Below are 22,939 nucleotides of genomic sequence, written 5' to 3'. Positions count from 1 at the left end.
GTGAATCAGAAATATGCAAAAGTCAGATTCAACAACATCTTACAGCTTCCCAATAAATTAGAGATGGGCATTATTCTTACTAACGTTTAAATCATTTTTATTTCCTAAAATTATTGGGTTTTTTTCACAGTTATTTTACAGGTGATTTCTCATGGAAAATGATTTTCAACTCAACTTAACTAACAACATCGCAGCGCTTTGCAGCGTACCGCACCGCACCGCACCACAGCGCACCGCACTAGAGCTCACCACACCGCACCGAAGGGTCCCATTGGCACCCTTCGGGTACGAAACCTTAAAAATTGCATCTCCACTACACCGCACCGCACCACATCGCACCGCACTACAGCGCACCGCCACAGCGCTTCACACCACTGTGACGCGCTCGCGCGCGTGTGACGCGCTGTGGCTCACTGTGACGCGCACACCGCAGCGCACCTCACTGAACCGCACTGCACCGCACTCCACCGCACCACACCGCACTTCGCCGCACCGCAGCGCAACTCACGGCACCGCACCTCATAGCACCGCACCGCACCTCACCGTACCTCACCGAACCGCTCAGCAACGCACCGCAGCGCTCCGCACCGCACCGCAGCGCACCGCATCGTAGCGCACCGCACCGCACCCCACCGTATCGCAGCGTACCGCACCATACTGCACCACACCGAAGAGTCCCGTTGGCACCCTTCAGGTACGGTGCCCTAAAAATGGCATCTCCATACAATTTTGGCCGATTTACGCAAAATTAACGTTAACTTTGAATATATACCTTCACTAGGGCTGTACTATCATGTATTCTGAGTTGTAAGTAAAGTAGCAAAATGTAATTAATGAAAATGCTTTTCACGTAAGTACTTTTTCTCATGCTTCTCGAAAAATCGGCCATCGCTAGTAGAAACGCCGAAATCATTTCAATGGAACGCTGTGAATCAGAAATAGGTATGCACTAATTCGACAGCAACTTTTTAGAGCTTCCCAATAAATCGCCGGCATACTTGGCATAAAGGGATTAATTTTATTTAATTAAAACATTGAGGTGATTCAAGTTTTGGGAACCATTTTTGCCGGCTCAAAGGAATTTAATAAAGCTGCCAACTTGTTTGGCGTTATTGAAATATTTGTGCTAATATAATAAAGAATGTTTTGATAGTTCAGAGTTAGGCTGGCATTCTCGCAAACTTGGTTTTTAAATTATATTATTTTACTAACCGATTTCCCGCGATTTCATCCGCGTTGAAAATAAATTATCCAGTTTCCGAGAAGAAAGTATCGTTTGCCCATGTGACTTAAAAATATATAAGTAGGTAGGTATTATTGCTATAAATGTAGTTATATTTTAATATATACTAGCGACCCGCCCCGGCTTCGCATGGGTGGCAATGTAGATACTTATGTAGTGTCACTTCCATACTAATATTATAAATGCGACCACCGCCACCTCCGTCTCGTTTTGTTAATTTTCGGTGGAAGCTTAATTTCTTACGACATTTTGTATAAATATCGTCATATTTCAACAAATTAACACAAACCAATATTAAACTATAACCTATAAACCTTCCTCTTGAATCACTCTATCTATTGGTGAAAGCCGCATTAAAATCCGTAGCGTAGTTTAAAAGATCTACGCGTTCATACATACAGACAGCGGGAAGCGACTTTATTTTATACTATGTAGAGATAAAAGCAAGCGTAGTGTGGCAAGCGTATAAAGAGGCTGGCGGGATGTGGCTGGATGAGGAAGGCTGAGGACTGGGTGTGGTGGAGCTCTTTAGGGAAGGCCTACCCCCAACAGTGGACATCCACAGGCCGATGATGATGATGATGAAGAGCTATAGACCATTATTTTCCTTTTTCCTCTTAGGTATGCATAGAGAGCTATTAAGTACCCTTAAAAATAGTATATTCCTTGCTGCAAAGGGATTGAATAGTCAAAGTTATTGACTGACATTTGAAAAGTCGTTAATTTTAGAGAGACTTTAGAGCAGAAGGAGCTTAACCAAACCTAAGCACCTATAGTTCGCGACATGTCAATATGGCAATCGGAGTGGGAACGCCCCGCACAGCCAATCAGTGCGGGCGAGTGCGGGCGCTGTAGCAGGTGTGCGGGGCGTCCCCCCACCTCAAACCCCGATTGCCATCTCGAGTTGCCGTGTACTATAAATACTTACCAGTAGATATTTTATTTAAAAATGCCTTTTGTTCAAAAAAAATTCCATGCAATTAATTCCCATACCCTATGTTATTTCATTTTGAAATATGTTGTAAGCCCGGAATGTTTTTTCGGATATAAAACAACAAAAACAAACTCCTGTATATAAAATAATGTTATTCCCCGCTAGTTTATGCGCGTTTCGTGTATCTAACCGCCAGATGGCGGTGTGGCGGCCGAACACGCCAGATATTGAAATTCAAATTTTTGTTTTTGCATGCGCATGCAAAATGGGTCGTGATTTCAGCTCTACCTTTAGCCGGACCTATTCAAGTATAACAATCATCAAAGTAAAATATACTAATCCGTGACAGGTTGAGATGGCAATCGGGGTACGAGGCGAGGGGACGCCCCGCACACCCGCACGTCTCCCGCGCTCGCCCGCACCGGGTTATTGCGGGTGTACGGGGCACTCCCTCCCCGATTGTCATCTCGACCTGTCGCGTACTGTACCTCTGATATTTTCCTTCACCGTTAAAACAAGTGATATTTATTTAAGACGCACATAGCTCCGTCATATATCGCGACAGGAAGTTGCGGTCATCCACAGATAACAAACTCCAAACCCCACGTAACTGCACAAAATTCTACGGGAAATCTTTTACAGTATATGTTGTACAACTGTGGAATGCTCTGCCCAAAAATATCCGGGATTCGAAATCCTTGCCCATATTCAAAAATCGTCTTAAAGAACTATACTTATCGATGCCATAATAGTTAATTTATTCGATCATAGGTATAATATGTATGTCTTTTATAATATATGTAATTATATATATATATATATATATATATATATTTCTATTATGGATTGTATATATATTGATATTTATAATAGTTATGTATAGGTATGATAGTTATGTATGTATTACTGAAATAGTTAATTATATAATATTATACTACTTCATTTTTCTGTATTGCGTGTAAGTACTATCCAACACACCTAGTTTCTCCTTTCACCAAAGGTTGCCTGGTAGAGATTGCTGTGAGCAATAAGGCCGCCTTTGCATACAATTATGTTTTAGTTTTAGTTTTTTTGTAATAGTTATGTAATATTTTTTGTGTGCAATAAAGTATTTCTATCTATCTATTTCTATATATATAGCTCCGAAAAGTTAGAGGTGCGTGCCCGAACCCCCGACCTCCGATTAGAAGGCGGACGTCCTAACCACTAGGCTATCACAGCTTATAATAAGTACATACAAATAACAAAATATAATATCCTCGCAATATGAAGTGTACATAGTCAAACATAGGTATATGTTTATTAATCTTGTCCCAAGTAAGGGCACGTAGCAAAGAGATGAGTTATTTGGCCCTCACGTCCGTCGTCCCTTCGGGGTTGTTCCTAACAAGTGTGCCAAGTTCCTGGAGCTCGGAGACCAGATGCCGCTCAACACTTAATTTTACTTCTTCCTGTAATAAACATGCGACACATCCTGTACCTTTACAGGGTGTAACCAGTACCCGTAGTACAAGTGGATCTTAAGTGCCTTGTTTTAAAGCTCAAGTTTGTCTACACTTCTACAGCCAGCGCTCCAAGCGGAAACATTGCGAAATTAAAATCAGTGGCATTGAATATTTGACTTCAATTCAAGGCTGTTTAGGTCCATTTTACTGTAACGCGGAAGTATTTCGACTCTCGAATTTGGTTTGGTTTGGTGAGACGTAAAATCTTGTACTACGGGTACATAGCACTAGCAAAAACTTATACACAATCCAATATCAATAATCATATGCCTCATTTTGTAGTTTTAGTGATTTAGTATTTTTCAAACCCGCGGAAACTCGGGTCAATTCGGGTCGGGTCGTGTCTGGTCGGGTCGGGCCTACGACGCGGCATTGACTCCGATTGGCCTACTTACGCAACGTTCGTTAACCTCTAGCGTCAGTCAGATGTTTTATAATTGCAATATATCGTGAACTTTTACAAAATATAGGATTCGGGTCAGCTATCATCCTAATCCTAATCCTACCAATATTATAAATGTGAAAGTGTGGATGTTTGGATGTTTGTCACTCAATCACGCAAAAACGGCTGAACGGATTTGGATGAAATTTGGAACGGAGATAGAATATACCCTGGATTAACACGTAGGCTACTGTTTATCCCGGAAAATCAAAGAGTTCCCGCGGGATTTTGAAAAATGTAAATCCACGCGGAAGAAGGCGCGGGTATCAGCTAGTTAAAAATAATTTAACGTTCTTTAAGTGTTTTTAAAATATTTTTTTATTAAAAAGGTTTGTAAAAGATAGAAAGTAAGTATAATTTATATTAAAAAAAACTAGCTGTTGCCCGCCACTTTGTCCTCGTCCCGCGGAAACTTTTCTGTCTTTTCCCGTGGATTTTCCAAAAAAAAGTCATTTTTACAAACCTTGTCCCGACAATAATTACAAAGACAAAGAAAAAGAATTTTGCAATTTGGTGCAGTCGTTCGGAAGTTATGTGCGTACAAGTCATTGCGGCGATTCATTTTTTTTATACATAATATATAAGTGGATATATAAAGCGTTTATAATCAAATTGGAGCCCCAGAATACATAAATATAAACCCCATAACAGCAATATGAACCGTAAAATGTCTATCTGAGCGGAATAGACGCGTTAAAATATACAAAAGAAAGCGATATAACTCTCCATTCGAGTTTCACTTTATGTTTCTACTCGTAAAACGTTATGGCAGGTATCGGCGGGTAAGCTAAGAGCTAGTGGCCAAAGGAGATGGCCCAAAATTGCCCCAGAGTCAAAAATTACTTTACAAATAATATTTTTAAAGACATAAATAGAAACGTAGGAACTAGCGGGGTTTAAAAATCATTCTAAAAAGAAGTATTTTATAATACTATGCCCTATTGGTTTCTACACAACATCGTATCGGAACGCTAAATCGCTTGGAGCCGGCTTTGCCGGTAGGGTGGTAACTAGCCACGGCCGAAGCCTCCCACCAAACCAGACTAGAAATTTAGAAATTATAAAATTTCAAATCTCTGCCAGGAACGACGCCTAGCGACTATACTAAAAATGCATTTTTTTGGTGTAAAATGCAAATTGGTTTTGAAAGACGAGCTCCTAGACTAGCGGTTCAAGGACCAGAGAAGCAATAAAAGTAAAGGTGAACATATAGGGCCTTTATTAGATCATATCGAGACTATCACGGCTTGACGATCTCGCTGGCGCAGCAGTGAAAAGCTGGACTTGCAAGATAGAGGTCGCAAGTTCACCTATCAAAGACTAGCTGACCCGCCCCGGCTTCGCAAGGGTGGAATTTAGAAAATCGAGGTGGGGGTTGAATTTCCAAAAATCCTGAAATACATATTTCTTCATTTGTTGCCGAAAACCCAAATACCAATTTTCATGCAAATAACTTGAAAAATGACGGACTTTCATACAAACTTTCATCCCCTATTTAATCCCCTTGGTAGTAGAATTTACAAAAATCTTGAAAAACGTATATTTGTTTTCACTGAAAGCTTAAATACCAATTTTCATCGATATAACTTCAAAAATGACGGACTTTCATACAAACTTCCATCCCCCATTTAACCCACTCAGGGGTGGATTTTCAAAAAATCCTTTCTTAGTGGATACCAACTCTTTACAAAGAACACACCCTCAAAATTTCATGTCTCTAGGACTAGCGGTTTAGGCTATGCGTTGATATTTTATAAGTCAGTCAATCAGGACTTTGAATTTTATATATACCTTAATAGATAACCTTAATCAACGTGGATGAAGTCGCAGGCATCAACTAGTTTATTATAATTCAAGCTGTAGGTGATTTAAAATACTGCAGAATTTGTTTTCACTGAAAGCTTAAATACCAATTTTCATCGATATAACTTCAAAAATGACGGACTTTCATACGAACTTTCATCCCCCATTTAACCCACTTAGGGGTGGAATTTCAAAAAATCCTTTCTTAGTGGATACCTACTCTTTACAAAGAAGACACCCTCCAAATTTCAACATTCGTTGATATATATTATATGTCAGTCAGTCAGTCAGTCAGGACTTTGAATTTTATATTTATAGATATACCGGGTATAACCAGAACGCTAGCAAAAACTTAGCGTTATTGTTATAAGACGCCGAAAGTAAACTTAATAAAACGATTTAACAAAAGAAAATTTTCTCTTGTAAGTATCAAAGTGTAAATACAACAAACATACGACACAAGATCGTTGCAGTGCAATTTCGTGTCGCAGATTGCACTGAAACTATCTCGTCTGAACTAAAGTTCGCTTTAGTGAAGACATTCCTACTGCATTACCTTGACTCGAAGATACTTTAGAGGTTTGGTCAAATACAACGCGGCTTATAGATGTTGTTGTCCAAGGAGTATGAAGTTTTACAGTCAGGCTCCTGTATAATGTTGTCGCTTATCCCCGCACTGGTATTGTCATGATTTATTTATATTTGTCATGATTTGGTATAAGTCCCTCAAATTGCTAATGCGCGTGGCCGCCATTTTAGTTATGTCAGCACTAGACTGAAGTGTCGAGCAACCAGTGCCGTTGACAGAACTGTCGGTAGAGTACGCGTATCGTGTTTTGAATAATTGCAAATTCACACATTTTGTTTCGTTTTTGTTTGTTATTGTTGTTAAGTTTTTTGTTAATTTGTTTTAGTTGTTGTTTCCTTTTTGGGTTAAATATGAGTAGGAGTGCCCGTGAGATTATTATTAAAGTAGACAATTATTTTGCAAAAGAGAAGGAGGATTCAAAAATATTACTTCAGAATATCACTCAATCGCTTAAAAATGCTTCTGACACCAGTCAAGACGTGGTTATTTCGAAGCAAATTTTAATGAAAATGTTACAACTACTTCAAAATAAAACCAAGGACCCTTAGCGGTCAATTGCTTGGAACTCGCGCACGAACTATAGGTATGTAGGTCAAGCTCATTAAATACAAAGGTATTTTTTTAGCCCACACTATGTTACGTTCACACAGTAGACTCTATTATCGCAAATTGAAAACGCGTGCGCGCTCTTTTAGCGTGACTACCTATGTGACTTCCGGTCATAATAGGTACAGTTGCTACTGCGCGTCAATACCGCCACGCTTTGTGTCTGACCATACCTTAAAGCAAAGTCCGCTGAATTCAGGACTGAAAGACCCTAACTCCTGGTTATTTTCAGAAAATTAAAGTGAAAATGTTAAAGACCAATGACATAATCCTTTTTCATGCAGATAGATAGTATACGTAGACATTCGCTTGGGAAGGATATTTGAAAATTCAACCCCTACAGGGGTAAAATAGGGTTTCGAATGTGTAGTCCACGTGGACGAAGACACGGGCTTAAGCTAGTACTCTCTACTAAAGTTTTTACCTAAGTACATGACTTGACAGGTCGAATTGGCAATCGGGGAGGGAACGCCCCGCACTCCCGCACAACCCCGGTGCGGGCGAGCGCGGGTGACGTGCGGGTGTGCGGAGCGTCCCTCTGCCTCATACCCCGATTGTCATCTCAACCTGTCGCAGACTATACCTACACTAGCCCAGTAGGTATTATTATTTAATCTGACTTGACGTGTCATTGCACGCTCATTGTAACTTGGTTACCTTCAGCTGATAGGAGTTAAACTCGTTTAGTCGTTTGCCGTTTTGATCATTCAAAGTGAATTATACCTATAGTTAAGACGTATCATCAGTATTCAAAAACTTAATAAAAATATCTGATAAAATGTTAAATAAAAAATATTTAAGTATTGCAGCCCTTGGACAATGTGTTAATGTAAATTATTACTAAAAATAATATGTTAATTTAAATACTTTTGCCAGTTCATACTTTTAATAATGTTGTATAGGTTGTGTAAATTGTAAACAAAATGGAGAAAATTAAGTGTTATTTTTTTAATAAGTTTTGAATCATAAAATTCGTCTAGAAATGAGTGCTACAGAAGTTGTAAGTGATAAGAATGTGGATTTGGACGAGATATTGGATAAGTACGGTATTTTCAAGCGATACCATGCGGAGAAGATCGTTCTGGCGTTCCTTGCATTTGCTACAAATACTATGTATAGCACTAATTACATATTTTCCGCAAAGGAAGTGCCTTACAGGTATTTTCATTTAATACATTTATAGTTACTTTTTTTTATTCAGATACAAGTTAGCCCTAGACTGCAGTCTCATGTAAGTGATGATGCAGTCTAAGATGAAAGCGGGCTAACCTGGAAAGCTATGGCAGTTTTTATTAAACCCATACCCCTTTGGTTTCTACACGCCATTGTACCGAAACACTAAATCACTTAACACGGCTTTGCCGGTTTGGTGGTAACTAGCCACGGCCGATACCTACCACCAGACCAGACCAGAGAAAATTTAGAAATTGTAGAATTCCAAATTTCGAATCGAACCCGGGTCCTGCCACTAATAAGACCACAGCACTCACCACTGCGCCAGGGACTTTGTATTTCCTCGGCTATTACCATTAAATCGATACTCAAGAACTATTTAGTATTGCAGATGATCTTCTGGCTAATTTATAATTTCCATTGTGTTTCATATAATTTATGTACGACTTTGAGTCCAAAGGTGTTCTACTATCGTTCAACCCAGTTTAGAAAATGTTGTTTTCCTTTTCTCCAAAATCGAGACCATGGTCTCTAACTGTGTTCTCTACAAAGACTCTCTATCACTAATTTCAGGGTTTTGATCGCTCTCAAAATACCACTCATTTTTTTTGGAATTGTTAACAATAGGGTCATGGACTGTAGTAATAAGATGAAGTGATTTTTTTGTATAGCTGTAGTTTATGGGGCTAGAATTCATTATTAAAGAGAATAATTTTTAAAAAAATCATGATTTTTATTTATGTATTTATCTCATTCTGAGAGGAGACCCGTAGTAGTGAGCCGGCGATGGGTTGATGATAATGATGATTAACAATTCTGTTGCGACCTCTCAACACAAACCTCAAATCATTATTTTATAGCCGTGATTGCAAAATACCGTCATGAGTCGGCAATAAGAATAATAACTTATCCTTATCATGGTAACCGGTTTTCTAAAACATAATCCTAAGTAATTTACTATCTACACATCTTTGCATACGATGAAATTAGTATTATTTAGAATTCTATGCCTTCATGGAGGTCAAGCTTGTAATATTGAAATGGTTAACCTTTAAGTAAATAAATATAAATAAATAAAAATCTTTTTTATTCGTATAAACTTTTACAAGTACTTACGAATAGTCGCATGCATCTACCACTGGTTCGGAATGCCTTTACTACCGAGAAGAACCAGCAAGAAACTCGGCGGTTGCTCTTTTCAAATATTTGATATAGGTACAAGATTATGCCATGTATAAAATAGTATTTGCAGTCTTGTGCGTTGCTGGAACGAGCTCCAGGTCAAATCCACGCTCTTTTATCATTTAGATAATCTTCAATTGTGTAATATGCTTTTTTCAGGAGCATATTTTTAATAGATTTTTTAAACTTGTGCAAAGGTAAGTCCAAAATAGTTTGCGGGATTTTATTATAAAAGGTAATACCCATGCCCACAAATGACTTTTGGACTTTCCTGAGGCGGAAGGTAGGAGCTGCAAGCTTGTCTTTGTTTCTAGTTAGCCTATTGTGTAGATCACCAATTTTCTTGTAACTAAGAATATTTTGTCTTACAAAAATTATGTTATTATAAATATATTGAGAGGCTACAGTAAGGATATCTATTTCTTTAAATTTCTCTCGAACGGAATCGCGTGGTCTTAAGTTATAAATTGCGCGTATTGCCCTTTTTTGTAATACAAAAATTCTCCCAATATCTGCCGCTTTACCCCATATTAAGATTCCATAAGACATAAAGCTATGGAAGTAAGCAAAATATACTATCTTACTAAGTGACGCGTGATCCAGGCCTTTGGAATCATTCTAAATTCTGATTCCCGATACAGTGCGGTATACCTAATTTCTTCTTATTTTAAAATTGACCCCTCTTAAATTCGCTCAATTGAAATTTCTGAAAACCCTTTCTCAGTAGAAGACCACATTCCATGCAAACTATTACTTGTTTTCTGTTGTTTCAGATGCAAAACCGACACGGAGGAGGTGTCATACTGCAGCGCGTTGAACTCCACGCATTACTGTTCCGAATGGGTGTATGACGAGCCCAACAGTTTTGTTGCGTATGTAAGGAACTATTGTATATTCATTGTGGCTAATTCCGCTGTACACAATCTCTAAACTAAACTAAAATGTCACGTCTAAATCGATTGCTATCCCTTTCATAATGTTGCTTGCGCAAAAAAGATGGCACTAGATTTAGACTTGTTAATTTAGGTTAGTTTAGAGATTGTGTACAAGAGAATCGGCCCCGATGCCTGTTACCGACCTCTAATATCTGGCGTATTTTTTTTATTCATTGATCAATCTCTCAGTCCGCATACCTGTAAAACTTATATATACAAAAAGAAAAAAAATCTGTGTCTTAAAATTATAATGTCATTATTTTTCAAGAAAACCAACAAATAAAGAATTAAGTACCTACAAAAAATAGAAGAATTGAAAAAATCGATTTTAAATTGAAGTTTAATTCAAATATGGCGGAGTTCATCTTAGTTGAAAAGCATAGTACCTACTGTTTGCAGTTTGAGTTGGCCTGCTATGACTGGAAGAGAACCCTAGTGGGGTCGGTGAACAATTTTGGATACATGTGCGGCTTGCTTCTTGTGGGACCCATGTCCGATCGGTAAGACACGCTCAAGTACATTATGATTTGTGTGAGTTAATTTATTTTGTTTAAAGGTATAGAAGAACGCTTGCCCGTGAGTAGAATTCGCCAAACGTATTGGTTTATGCGTTAAAAGTGCGTTAAGAAACTCTGACTTAATTTTCCCTACTCTACTTTTTTAGGTTAGGAAGAAAAACAGCAATCGTAATAACAGGAGTCTCTGGAGCTGTCCTTGGAACATTGAAGAGTTTCTCCACATGGTACTGGTTCTACATCGCGATAGAGTTCCTGGAAGCTGCCATAGGAGATATTTGCTCACCGATGTATGTATGGAGTGAGTGCATTACTTATTTTACGAAATATATCTACAGTGCGACAAGGCTATCTTGGCGCGTGGCGAAAATCGGAACTAACGTTGCCGTCAAGTGTCCCCTTTGCTCTATTCTAAGCCTTTGTTCTCCAACAGCAACTCCCCCTGTCAATCAGGGATCTCAGCTGTGCTACTGACGTCTAGCCCCCAAGGGGGGGAGAGTGAGCATAAGGGACAAGGTAGAGACATGATAGTAGGGAGCCAAGAAGGAGCCCCGGGAAAATGCCAAGAGCAAGTACAAAACGGGCGCCTTTCCGCGATTCGGCCCATATAACCGAGAGGTTGGTGGGGCCATGGAAGGTGGAGGGTTGTCCCTGGGCCCCTGTCAATATCATTCAAGTGCCAAAAGTGCCTTGTCGCACTGTATTATCTATCTCTTCTCCATCATTAATGAAATTGGCAGTTCGCAGTTCCCTTTTATTCCTCCATGGAACTTAGGGCTGCAGCAGTTATTATCCATGTCCCACTGCCTTTGGCTACTGCCTTGATACGATTCCACGAGAACGCCATTCTTTTAAAGTCTGCTTCAATGGATTTCCTCAAGATGGTGGTTGATCGACTAGGTCTCCTTTGATTGACACTTGCTATTGGAACTCCATTAGAGGAGGAAAATGCTGCTCAAAAGGCGTTCCAGTTGGAAGTTAGCGGTGTTATATCCCCGTATCTCGGAGACCACGTAAAGCCATTGGCTTTGCCTCTGATTTTTCTCTGATCTATGAGAATGGAGAATACACTTGTATTGGTATCCTTAACTGTTTTAACCCGCGACTTCATCCGTGTGGAATTAGGTTCTTAAAATCCCGTGTAACCATAACACATTCTTGTGTCATAATAGCTATCTGTATGCCAAACAGCTTGATCCGTCCTGTGGTTTGATCTGTGTGTTTGTCCGTCAGTCAGTCATCTTTTCCTTTTTTTAGATATTATCTCCTACGAAGGCCATTGTCTGCCAATAAGCCTGTGTAATGTGTATGTCTCCTGCCAATTTTGCTATAATTTAGTCAGGAGTCATTTCACTATATTGCATTATCTGCTAATTACAAAATTTCTCGTCTGTTCCAGCATTAGAAATAGTATCAACAAAGAATAAGCTAGTATACTACATGATATGCAGTTTCGGCTTTACCTTCGGAGGAATAACTACGGCTTTTATAGCTTGGCTGACACCAAATTGGAGATGGTTCCTCAGAACCATTTACCCACCAGCACTCTTATTCTTCTTTTACAAGTATCTGCTAGATGAAAGTCCAAGGTGGTTGCTTACTAAGGGAAGGAAAGATGAAGCTGTAAAAATACTTCAGAATGCAGCAAAGAAGAACAAGATAACTATTGACAAGAACTCTTTAGACAACTTGACATGTGAAGTGAGAGAAAATGTGAAGTTTTCGGTGTTATTGAAAGATACTTTCAAGTCAAAAAGTCTGAGGAAGCGATTCGTTGTATGCTTGATCTGGTGGACTACGTCTACCTTCGTGAACTATGGGCTGATGATCAATTCGGTGTCCTTACAAGGGAACAAGTATGTGAACTTTGCGTTGACGATACTGGTTGACTTACCAGGAACCATAGTGACTACTTACATAATGATTCATTTTAAGAGGAAAGCACCTTTGATGCTTTCATTTTTTGCTGGCGCTGTTTTATGTATGTCACAACCTTTTCTACCATCGAGTAAGTTATTTTCATTATTATTAACATATAACTTAACTCTTCGTTAAATAGTAAGTACCTATCAAGTTCGTCTAACTCGTGTCTTACTAGATTTTTGGTGTTGGTTTTCACTATCCTTGACTAAATTTCATGAGGAAGATGTTAAGCACAGCAAATTAGTATACGATCTAGCTATGCACATCAGCAGGATTAGTATTTTAAAGTCAAAGCATTAAACATTCTAAAATCAGGTAGATATACCTACCTAGGTTTTTGGACTATGCCGTGGAGAAAACTAGTTTTCTATCATCATCATCAATCAACCGATAGACGTCCACAGCTAGACATAGGTCCCTGTAGGAACTCCCACATGGGTCTTGCGCTGCCTGAATCCTGCGGCTCCCTGCGACTCGTTTGATGTCATCTGTCAGTCTAGTTAAGACGTTGAGGTCCCAAGGTGCTTGAATGGACCTCCTCGCACAGGAAGACGCAGTGTTGAAAGACCCCCCCACTAGGTGGACGGACGACATCAGACGAGTTGCAAGGAGCCGCTGGATTGAGGCGGCGCAAGACCGTGGCGTGTGGAAGTCCCTACAAGAGACCTATATATAGCAGTGGACAACTATCAGTTGATGACGATGATGATGATGATGATGTCCCCCTAGTCCTTACTAGGGGGGAAGGACTAGGGAGCTCTTCCAATGCTACGCTCTTTAATGAGTGGTCATCATTCTAGCACCTTGGGAGTTTTCTTTAAATTTTCCTGATTTCAGATCTACCATGGGTCTCTTTGACGGTGTATATGGCTGGGAAGCTGATGTGCTCGTTCTATTTTGCCATCACGTACCTGTACACCTTGGAGCTGTTCCCGACGTCCACCAGGAACTCGATGCACGCGCTGTGCTCCTCACTCGGCCGCATCGGATCCATCGTCGCACCACAGACACCATTACTGGTAATTTTTGTATTATTGCTTGATTGCATGATTAAATATGCATGTGGAAGGGAAGAAGAGGAGAGGACGACCAATGGAAAAGTGTGCGTAATGTGTAAATAATGTTACGCACCATAGAATAAGAGCAGTCTCAATAAAGCACGTTTGGAATCAACATCTTTATTATTTGGGCGTCTCTTTATTGTGTTGTGGTGTTTTGAACTCTTAGAATGCGTGATTCGGGCCAATATTAGGTACTACCAGTATCTATCTATAAAACTTTTCAACAGACCTTTGATCGCGTTCGTTTAGGCCCTAGAGCTCGGCTCGAGCACGGTGTAGCATGACTCTACCTTTAGCTGGAAATGGATGGAATTCGATGCACGCTTTATGACCTTTTATCTCCGGTACCCGCGTACCGCTGTTCACAAAAACTGATATGAAAATACTTTCACCCTAAATATTTTGTGTGCTATTGACATTGTTTCACAAAAGTTAGGTTTTGCGCTTCTTTTTTTGAATATCAAAAAATGTTTTTTTATCTTCTTTAGTAAATCTATATATATAAAAGGAAAAGGTGACTGACTGACTGACTGACTGACTGACTGACTGACTGACTGATCTATCAACGCACAGCTCAAAATACTGGACGGATCGGGCTGAAATTTGGCATGCAGATAGCTATTATGACGTAGGCATCCGCTAAGAAAGGAATTTTGAAAATTCAACCCCTAAGGGGGTGAAATAGGGGTTTGAAATTTGTGTAGTCCACGCGGACGAAGTCGCGAGCATAAGCTAGTAAAAATTAATTTTGAATAAGCAAACTTTGTCATTTTCAAAAAATATTTTAGTACTCTATTCATGAATATCTAGGGGACCCTATTTCTAAGCCTCCGCTGTCCGTTGGTCAGTCCGTTCTGTCCGTCCGTCTGTCTGTCAGCGGGCTGTACATCTCGTGAACCATAGTAGGGAGAGAGAGTTGAAATTTTCACAGAATGTCTATTTATATTGCCGCTATAATAACAAAATATAATACACATTTCAAAATGGCCACCATAAAAATTTCATAAAATAAAAAACTGTTATTTCTTGTATGATGGCACGGATGTGGGAGTCCGAATCGCATTTAACTGATTTTTTTATTCGTAGGTACTTACTGATATGTTTCGTAATGGAAACTTTCAGACGGTGTACTGGCCGGGTCTGCCCTCGTTCGTGTTTGGTCTGGCCGCGCTGGTGGCGGGTCTGTCCACGTTCCTCGTGCCGGACATAGCCGACGACGCGTTGCCCGACACAGTGCTTCAGGCCGAGGCGCTGGGGAAACCGAGGGTACGCTCCAAGGCAGTCGGGGCTTACAATGAGGGATTTGATACTCAAATGTGAATAAATATATTATGCTGACTTAGACTTAAAATAGTCATTAATTTAAAGTTGATTGTAATAAAACCTTTTTTTTATCGCTGGGAAATGCGTTAACGCATCCCCCGGAAGCCAGCCAGCCAGTCCGCAAGCTAGCCAACTAGCCAGCCAGGGAAGGTATGTGGGATTCGCCGGCCGAGAGGTGACCGGAATACCCACTAAAACCCAGCGACACGCCTGCGCGTCGCCTGGCGACTGGGTCACGGGAACACCGAAGCAATCAACTGCGAACCAGCCAACGACGTCCTCCGAGGCAGATCCTCTACCGGGGACCCACTCACGAGGTCCCTCACCCTACGTCCGAGGCGCACCAACGATGCGTACCCAACGGACGACAACGCGATCCCGCGCACGTCGCCCGCGTCCCATCCTTCTTCCACTGTGTCCTAGTCAGAGGGAAACTCCCACCTCCCCAGCCAGGCTATTAGCCATAGCCAACAATATCCCCGAAGATAAATTATTAGCCATGTTACCATGGATACAATAATAACGTCTGATTATATCCAAAATCCGTAGGTAGGTCCTATTCCATTTCGTTCCGGTGAGGTCTCGTCACCAGTATTCTATGTCCCATTCACATCACGTTGGGACCAAAGATTGAAACTAAGCCGAATTCAATTAGGACCGACAACGGAGACAGCGAGTGGGGCAACTCTCTGATCCGTTATCCGTATACCTAATACCAAGGTAATGTTATGAACTAGCTTATGCTCGCGACTTCGTCCGCGTGGACTACACAAATTTCAAACCCCTATTTCACCTCCTTAGGAGTTGAATTTTAAAAATCCTTTCTTAGCGGATGCCTACGTCATAATAGATATCTGCATGCCAAACGGCCCGATCCGTCCAGTAGTTTGAGCTGTGCGTTGATAGATCAGTCAGTCAGTCACCTTTTCCTTTTATATTTATCTAGATTTAAAGATATAGTACCTACTTGGTATAAATATAGCTTGCATCCTAGAGACGACCATAGACCACTTTTGTCCCGGGAAATCAAAGAGTTCTCACGGGATTTTTTACTAAACTCATTGCATGCAGATAGCTATTATGACGTAGGCATCCGCTAAAAAAGGATTTTTGAAAATTCAACCCCTAAGTGGGTGAAATAGTGGTTTGAAATTTGTGTAGTCCACGCGGACGAAGTCGCGAGCATAAGCTAGAAAATAAATAAAGCTTTGAAGCGGCGCAATGGAAGCCGAAGCTGCTGAAGAATACGATGCTCAGGTGCTCAAAAGAAGAAATAGATCTTTCGTAGTGACCGGAGATCACCACCTAGAATTCTCTGTGGTAGTAACCTGTGGTAGTAACCTGTGGTAGTAACCTGTGGTAGTAACCAAAGAAATTTTCATCATCTTTTAAAACGTTCCAAAAGTTTCCTACTATTGAATTATTATGTATACTACAAACATTACTAGCAAAGCAAGTAGGTAATTAATGCTATTAAGTACATAACTCCACTCTGTTCATTTACACTCATGCTCATTAGAATGCGGCATGCATGTGAAATGAAGCAGCAATAATTGCCCCGCACTCGGGGCACAGTCGGGGCGCGATGATCCCTCGATTAGGGGATCATTAGGCTCGACGCGACGCCAAATCAACAACCCAATCTACTCTGTTATTAGGAACAGTAGGTACGGATTTTAAAATCACTACCCACTAACACTTTCGCATTTATAATAAATTAGAAAGTGTTTGTTTGTTGGTTTCTTGGTATGTCCATCAATCACATCGCAATAGAGCAACAGATCGACGTCATTTTCGGCATGGGTATAGTTAAAAACCTGGAGAGTGACATAGGCTACTTTTTATCCCGGAAAGTTAAAGAATTCCCACGAGATTTTTGAAAACTCCACGCGTACGAAGTCGAGGGCATCAGCTAGTATATTACAACTTAATGATACTCATGACTTCATCCCATGGATTTAGGTTTTTACAAATCCTGTGGAAACCCTTTGATTTCTCGGGATAAAAAGATTTCTGTTACTCTCTGGTCTATTAAAAACTCAGGTTGATTTGTAGTTATAATATTAGAAGAAGAAGAAAGATAATTATCGTGATAATATCAGAGCATGCCATGCATTTGAAATGAAGCAGAAATAATTGCCCCGCACTCGGGGTGCGATGATCCTCCAATTAGGGGATCATTAGGCTCGACGCGAGTCAGATCGCCAATCCAATCTGCAGATTTGTTACCGGCATTAAGGGATGAACGAAAACTCGTGGCAATATTGAGAATATGTGACAGCTTTTTAGGGTTCCGTAATAAATCATAGAACCCAAAATAGCTGTCACGTATTCTCAATATAACATAGTTCCGTCTAATCCATCTATCTGTCTGTGTATCACAGCCAAAATAAAAAAGTTCAGACTAGGTATATCCCCTGAATATGAAAAGCGAGAGTTGAAAAAAGTTTTGGGTATATAAATAGGTACCTACCTCGTTGAATAGGTACTAACTTTTTGGAATTATGTGCGTTTTAAGAAATTAAATATCACTTGTTTCAACGGTGAAGAAACCTGCATACCTGAGAGTTTTCCATAAAGTTCTCAAAAGTATGTGAAGTCTGCCCTTCTCATTCTGAGAGGTGACCGTTGCTCAGTATTGGACCGGCGAAGGATTGATCATCATGATGAGTAATCTGGTAGGTATTTTCATTTTCATCTTAAATCTATATATATAAAAGGAAAAGGTGACTGACTGATCTATCAACGCACAGCTCAAACTACTGGACGGATCGGGCTGAAATTTGGCATGCAGATAGCTATTATGACGTAGACATCCGTTAAGAAAGGATTTTTGAAAATTTTACCCCTAAGGGCGTGAAATAGGGGTTTGAAATTTGTGTCGTCCACGTGGATGAAGTCGCGAGCATAAGCTAGTTATAATAATGTCCTAATCATTGCCTTCTCCAAAGAAATGCCAATATTCTAGCTAAGCTCCTAGTGTAGTTTAAGCCTAGCGAGCCAATCAGGTCAAATGTTTTTTGCGGCAGTATCGAGCCCCCAGCGGGTCCCTATTTCCTGTAAACTTACCAAAATCTTTACTATCCGTTCTCGCAACAAACTCGAACATATTTTTTTCTTTATACAGAGTGCCAATGAACTACTCAATTGAACTACGATCTCGCCTATTTTTTGGCTAATTATTAAAACTCGAACATCATAAAAAATTCCAACTTTTGCGTGTCACAGCGATCATTCTTCAAGGGTGTTTGTGATCTTGTTTAGTTATAGAGGTCCCTTCATTTCATGTTTTTGCCCAGCATACCAATGAAATTAACAATTTCTATTAAATCACCAATGTAAATCAACCAAAACCAATGTAACCAATTAAATTATTATGGTTTCTCATTATGCTTTATCGATTGCATTTTAATAATCGCCATCACTAAGTAGGGCGATTGTCTAAAACCTGCATTATTACAATCTCAATTGTTCTGATTGGCTGAATTTGTGCGATTCTTGTTGCAACAATGCATTGTAGCCAATAGTGAGCGAGCGTTAACCAATCAGAGATGATTGCGATCGTGACATTGTATCTGTCATTTCTCGCAATCGCGCAGCTGAATGCTTTTCAAGTCGACTATAAAAATGAGACCATGGTAAGGGCAGTATAGACAAAAACCTTCTTTCGATCCCGCGCCATCCACAAAATTGCGCCGCTTAACAACTAGCCGTCTTATTTCGGCGGTCGAATAAAACGTTTTGTATCGGGAATTGAATCGGTCGGTTTTTGACCACGGCCCATTTCGTGCCTCGGCCTTTTTGCCCTTCCGATGTGCCCCGCGAGGCGGATTGAGTCTGAATAGACATGGCTTATTTAGTTTTCTTAGATTACTCCAAATAGAAGAAAAGGCAATTTCAATACGAGAAAATCTGCCTTTCGTTTAGCTGTTTTTCTTCCAGCGCGAGCGCCAAAATCAGTTAAGAAAAATATGAAGTATACATAGAGTGGTTACGCACTCATCCGATCCGAGTCCGTGAAAATACGGATGTAAAAAAACTCGGACCGAACTCGGATATTGCTTACGCACTTATCGATATTATCACGGATGACAGAAATCGGATGTAATGCGTAAGCTACCATACAAGAGTTCTACGACTACTTCGGAACGTGTTTTCACGGAATCTAATCGGATGAGTGCGTGATCGCTCTCAGTGATGACATAATTATGAATCCAAGGCATGGTCGCTTACTATGAGCCTCATAAGAAAGCTCAGAGTCACTCAGTGGGCGATGGAGAGAGCTATGGTTGGAGTTCCACAACGTGATCAAATTAGAAATAAGGATATCCTTAGGAGAACCAGAATAACCCACATAGCTAAACGGGTTGCGAAGCTGAAGTGGCAATGAACCGGTCACATAGTTATTATTATTATTATAGTTGGAAAAAATGACAGACGTGGTATTCCCTTGAAGAAGAAGAAAAGCGTAAGGAACGTCAGAAAATTTCTGCTTCTTTCAGGATTCTGTACAATAACCTAGCACTATAACTGCTAGTATCACTAGTAGATACCTACTGATAAGTAGGTACCTACTTGTATCACTCCACGTTGTGTACAAAAGTAGAGTAAGGAAGTATAAAATATTTAATAGTCTCTTTAATTCAGTATTTCTCAGCGACGCGTCGAGTGTCGGAGCTACGTAAATACTAATCAGGAAGTGTAAATGCAATTAGACGGCCGACAATGGAATACGGTGAAACTAAGGATCCATTAATTGAATTGCATTCCCGGGACCCGGCCCGGGACACGATCACGTGAAATATTCAATTTCTGTTTGTAATGCGACTGTAGTATGTAAAATACGCTTGCGTTCCCGGAAATATTACTCCTGGAACGTTATTCGGTTATACAATAATGATATTATGATTTGAGCTGTCCAACAACAAAAACAACATCTTAACCAGTTGCCGGCTGTTTCTGAGCACGATTCTCCAGTTAGAATGAGAATTAAGAAGGGCCATGCATAGCTTAGATAGTTCCCCACGCTGGCCAAGTGCGGATTGGCAGACTTCACTTACATTTGAGAACATTATGGCGAACTTTCAGGCATCCAGATTTACTTACGATTTTTTCATTAATGACACAAATTTCTATTACAACATCAAATCAAAGCGTGTAATGAGATAATTAGCACACAAATCCCGGACGCGCGGGGCGGCACCAAGAATGCAGGCACGTTTCCTCGTCGAATTGCTAATGCTAAGCTGATTGTTTGTGCTAACAACGAGCCAACCCTCTTTCACCCGCGGGTGCAATCAAGCTCTTCCGTGTTACTGTCTTTAGACATTTTTTATACTTAGTCTTACGTAGCTCGTTGTCTCGTTTTTAGTGCAATTCTAATGAGGCGAGGTACCTAGGTAAAGTACGCGACAGGGCAAGATGGGAATCGGGGTATGAGTATGATATGTCTTAACGTGATTAAAGGATAAGCCAACAAACTAATAATCAACAAACAAACACACTCTTGCAACTATAATATGGGTAGTGAAGCGATGTCAACAGAAATGGCCAGCAAAAATATTTAAAAAACTTTGTGTGACATTTTATGTAGATTACTGCAAAGTTAATGGTGGACTGCGCTATCTATTATTATGTGATTCAGTTTTTTTTTGTGACATAACCACAAATTCACGGTTTTCGGATTTTTCCTTTACTTGTGCTATAAGATTATACCTCCTGCCAAATTTCATGATTCTACGCCAACAGGAAGTACCCTATAGGTTTTCTTCTGATGGACAGACAGACAACAAAGTGATCCTGTAAGGATTTTTTTTCTTTTGAGGTACGGAGCCCGGTAAGGTAAAGCAGCTTTAATGTGCACCACAAAAAACCTGTTAAGTATTGTTGTATTGTTTTCCATTTCCCTCAAACAGAGATAAATAATCACGAACTAAAAAGTTCCACGGAACGATGTGTACGGGAACTATGCCCCGATGTACCGTATGTTATGCTTAGGGCGCATTTTATAGCTGCGAAGTTTCCCGCTGCGGAAATATGAGACTTACCTTTTGCGCGCTGAACATTGCATAATTACCTCCAAGCATAATTATTTCAGACCCTCGCTTCATTTTATTTTTATTGCTACCACACTAGAGCAGTGATAGAGTAGTGGTTCGCGTGGATTTAGGTTTTTGAAAATCTTGTGGGAACTCTTTGATTTTCCGGGATAAAAGTAGCCTATGTCCTTCCCCGAAATGCAAGCTATCTCTGTACCAAATTTCGTCAAAATCGGTTGAATGGTTGGGCCGTGCAAGGCTAGCAGACAGACATACACACTTTCGCATTTATAATATTAGTATGGAGTATGGATAATATGGGTAGTGAAGTGATATCAACAGAAATAGCCAGAATTTAAAAAATAAAGCAACTTATATTGTTTTCCACTTCCCTCAAACAGAGATAAATAATCAGGAACTAAAAAGTTCCATGAAACGATGTGTACGGGAACTATGCCCCGATGTTACCGTACGTTATGCTTAGGCGCATTTTATAGCTGCAAAGTTCCCCGCTGCGGAAATATGAGACTTACCTTTTGCGTGCTGTACATTGCATAATTACCTCCATATACACATAATTATTTCGCACCCTAGCTTAATTTTATTTTTATTATTACATACTACATTAGAGCCGTCTCCTATTCAAGAGGGCGGATGTTCGGTCCTGGATCCTGCTCTAACTTTTCCCTGTCCCCCGCCAACATTTTACAAATTTGTTTTCATGTTTCAAAACCTTGTATATACGTACTCTTGAGGTTGAATTATCTGTGGGCTTTCTATAGGGTAGATAATGGACAAAGACGGCATAGCTTTTAGGGGCCAGCTGCAGCCGCGCTGCAAAATCACTATCTCTTTCTAAAGGACAATGTACAGTATTTCCTGCCGCGTATTTTTTAATCAGTATAAAAACAATGGTTAGTGAAACGCGTCTAATTAGAATGATATTACGTAGTCCATGTCTCGCATTAGAGCGTGCGGCGTGCATGTGAAACGAGGCAGCAATAATTGCCTCCGCGAGGCGCAATGATCCCTCAATTAGGGGATCATTAGGGCGCGTTCCCACAGACCAACGCACGACACGACTTAATGCGCGAACGACTCACAACAACATGTCTGCTAGCTTCTTTTTTTTTTAAATTCAAATACCTATACAAGTTAGCCCTTGAGTGCAATCTCACCCTGGTGGTAAGTGGTGATGCAATCTAAAATGGATGCAGCTAACCTGGAAAGGGTTTGGCCTTTTTTTTTATTATACCCATACCCCTTTGGTTTCTACACGGCATCGTACTGGAACGCTAAATCGACTGGCGGCACGGCTTTGCCGGTATGGTGGTAACTAGCCACGGCCTCCCATCAGACCAGACCAGAAATTTAGTAATTATAAAATTCCAAACCCCTGCCGGGAATCGACCCCGGAACCTCCCACTAATAAGACCTTTCCTGTGAGTTCATCTGAGTGAGGCCCATGCATCTTCAATAAGGGGATCATTGAGTGATGAGTCGTGTTCCTACAGACCACCACACCACAACCGGCTACGGGAATCAGTGCACATGAAGCAAAGCAGCTCAGTGTGCCCAGTATGAAATTTTACTTCTCACCAATTTTGTTAGCATTCGAGAGTCGAAACAAAATAACGCCAAAGTAAAATGGACCTAATGATTCTTGA

At 40.3% G+C, this 22,939-nt stretch overlaps 1 protein-coding gene across 2 annotated transcripts in view; it reads left to right on the top strand.

The window, feature by feature from the left end:
- Positions 1–15,241, top strand: part of LOC117983160 (solute carrier family 22 member 3-like) — a 295,991-nt gene extending 280,750 nt beyond the window's left edge. Inside the window, exons 2-8 of one of the 2 annotated variants that reach the window (XM_069499292.1) lie at positions 7,924–8,280; positions 10,251–10,353; positions 10,812–10,912; positions 11,077–11,228; positions 12,327–12,935; positions 13,688–13,869; positions 15,034–15,241. In XM_069499292.1, coding sequence (XP_069355393.1) covers positions 8,105–8,280; positions 10,251–10,353; positions 10,812–10,912; positions 11,077–11,228; positions 12,327–12,935; positions 13,688–13,869; positions 15,034–15,231 — 1,521 coding nt within the window. In that variant the 5' untranslated portion in view covers positions 7,924–8,104 and the 3' untranslated portion in view covers positions 15,232–15,241. Of the gene's footprint in view, positions 1–7,923; positions 8,281–10,250; positions 10,354–10,680; positions 10,913–11,076; positions 11,229–12,326; positions 12,936–13,687; positions 13,870–15,033 lie in introns of those variants that run through there. The other variant, XM_069499293.1, reaches the window with a different exon arrangement.
- Positions 15,242–22,939: the final 7,698 nt, after the last annotated feature.

The sequence above is a fragment of the Maniola hyperantus genome, chromosome 6, assembly GCF_902806685.2.
Source record: "Maniola hyperantus chromosome 6, iAphHyp1.2, whole genome shotgun sequence".
Lineage (NCBI taxonomy): Eukaryota > Metazoa > Arthropoda > Insecta > Lepidoptera > Nymphalidae > Maniola > Maniola hyperantus.
Note: the sequence above shows the minus strand (reverse complement) of the source record. Positions and strands in the feature narration are given on the sequence as shown.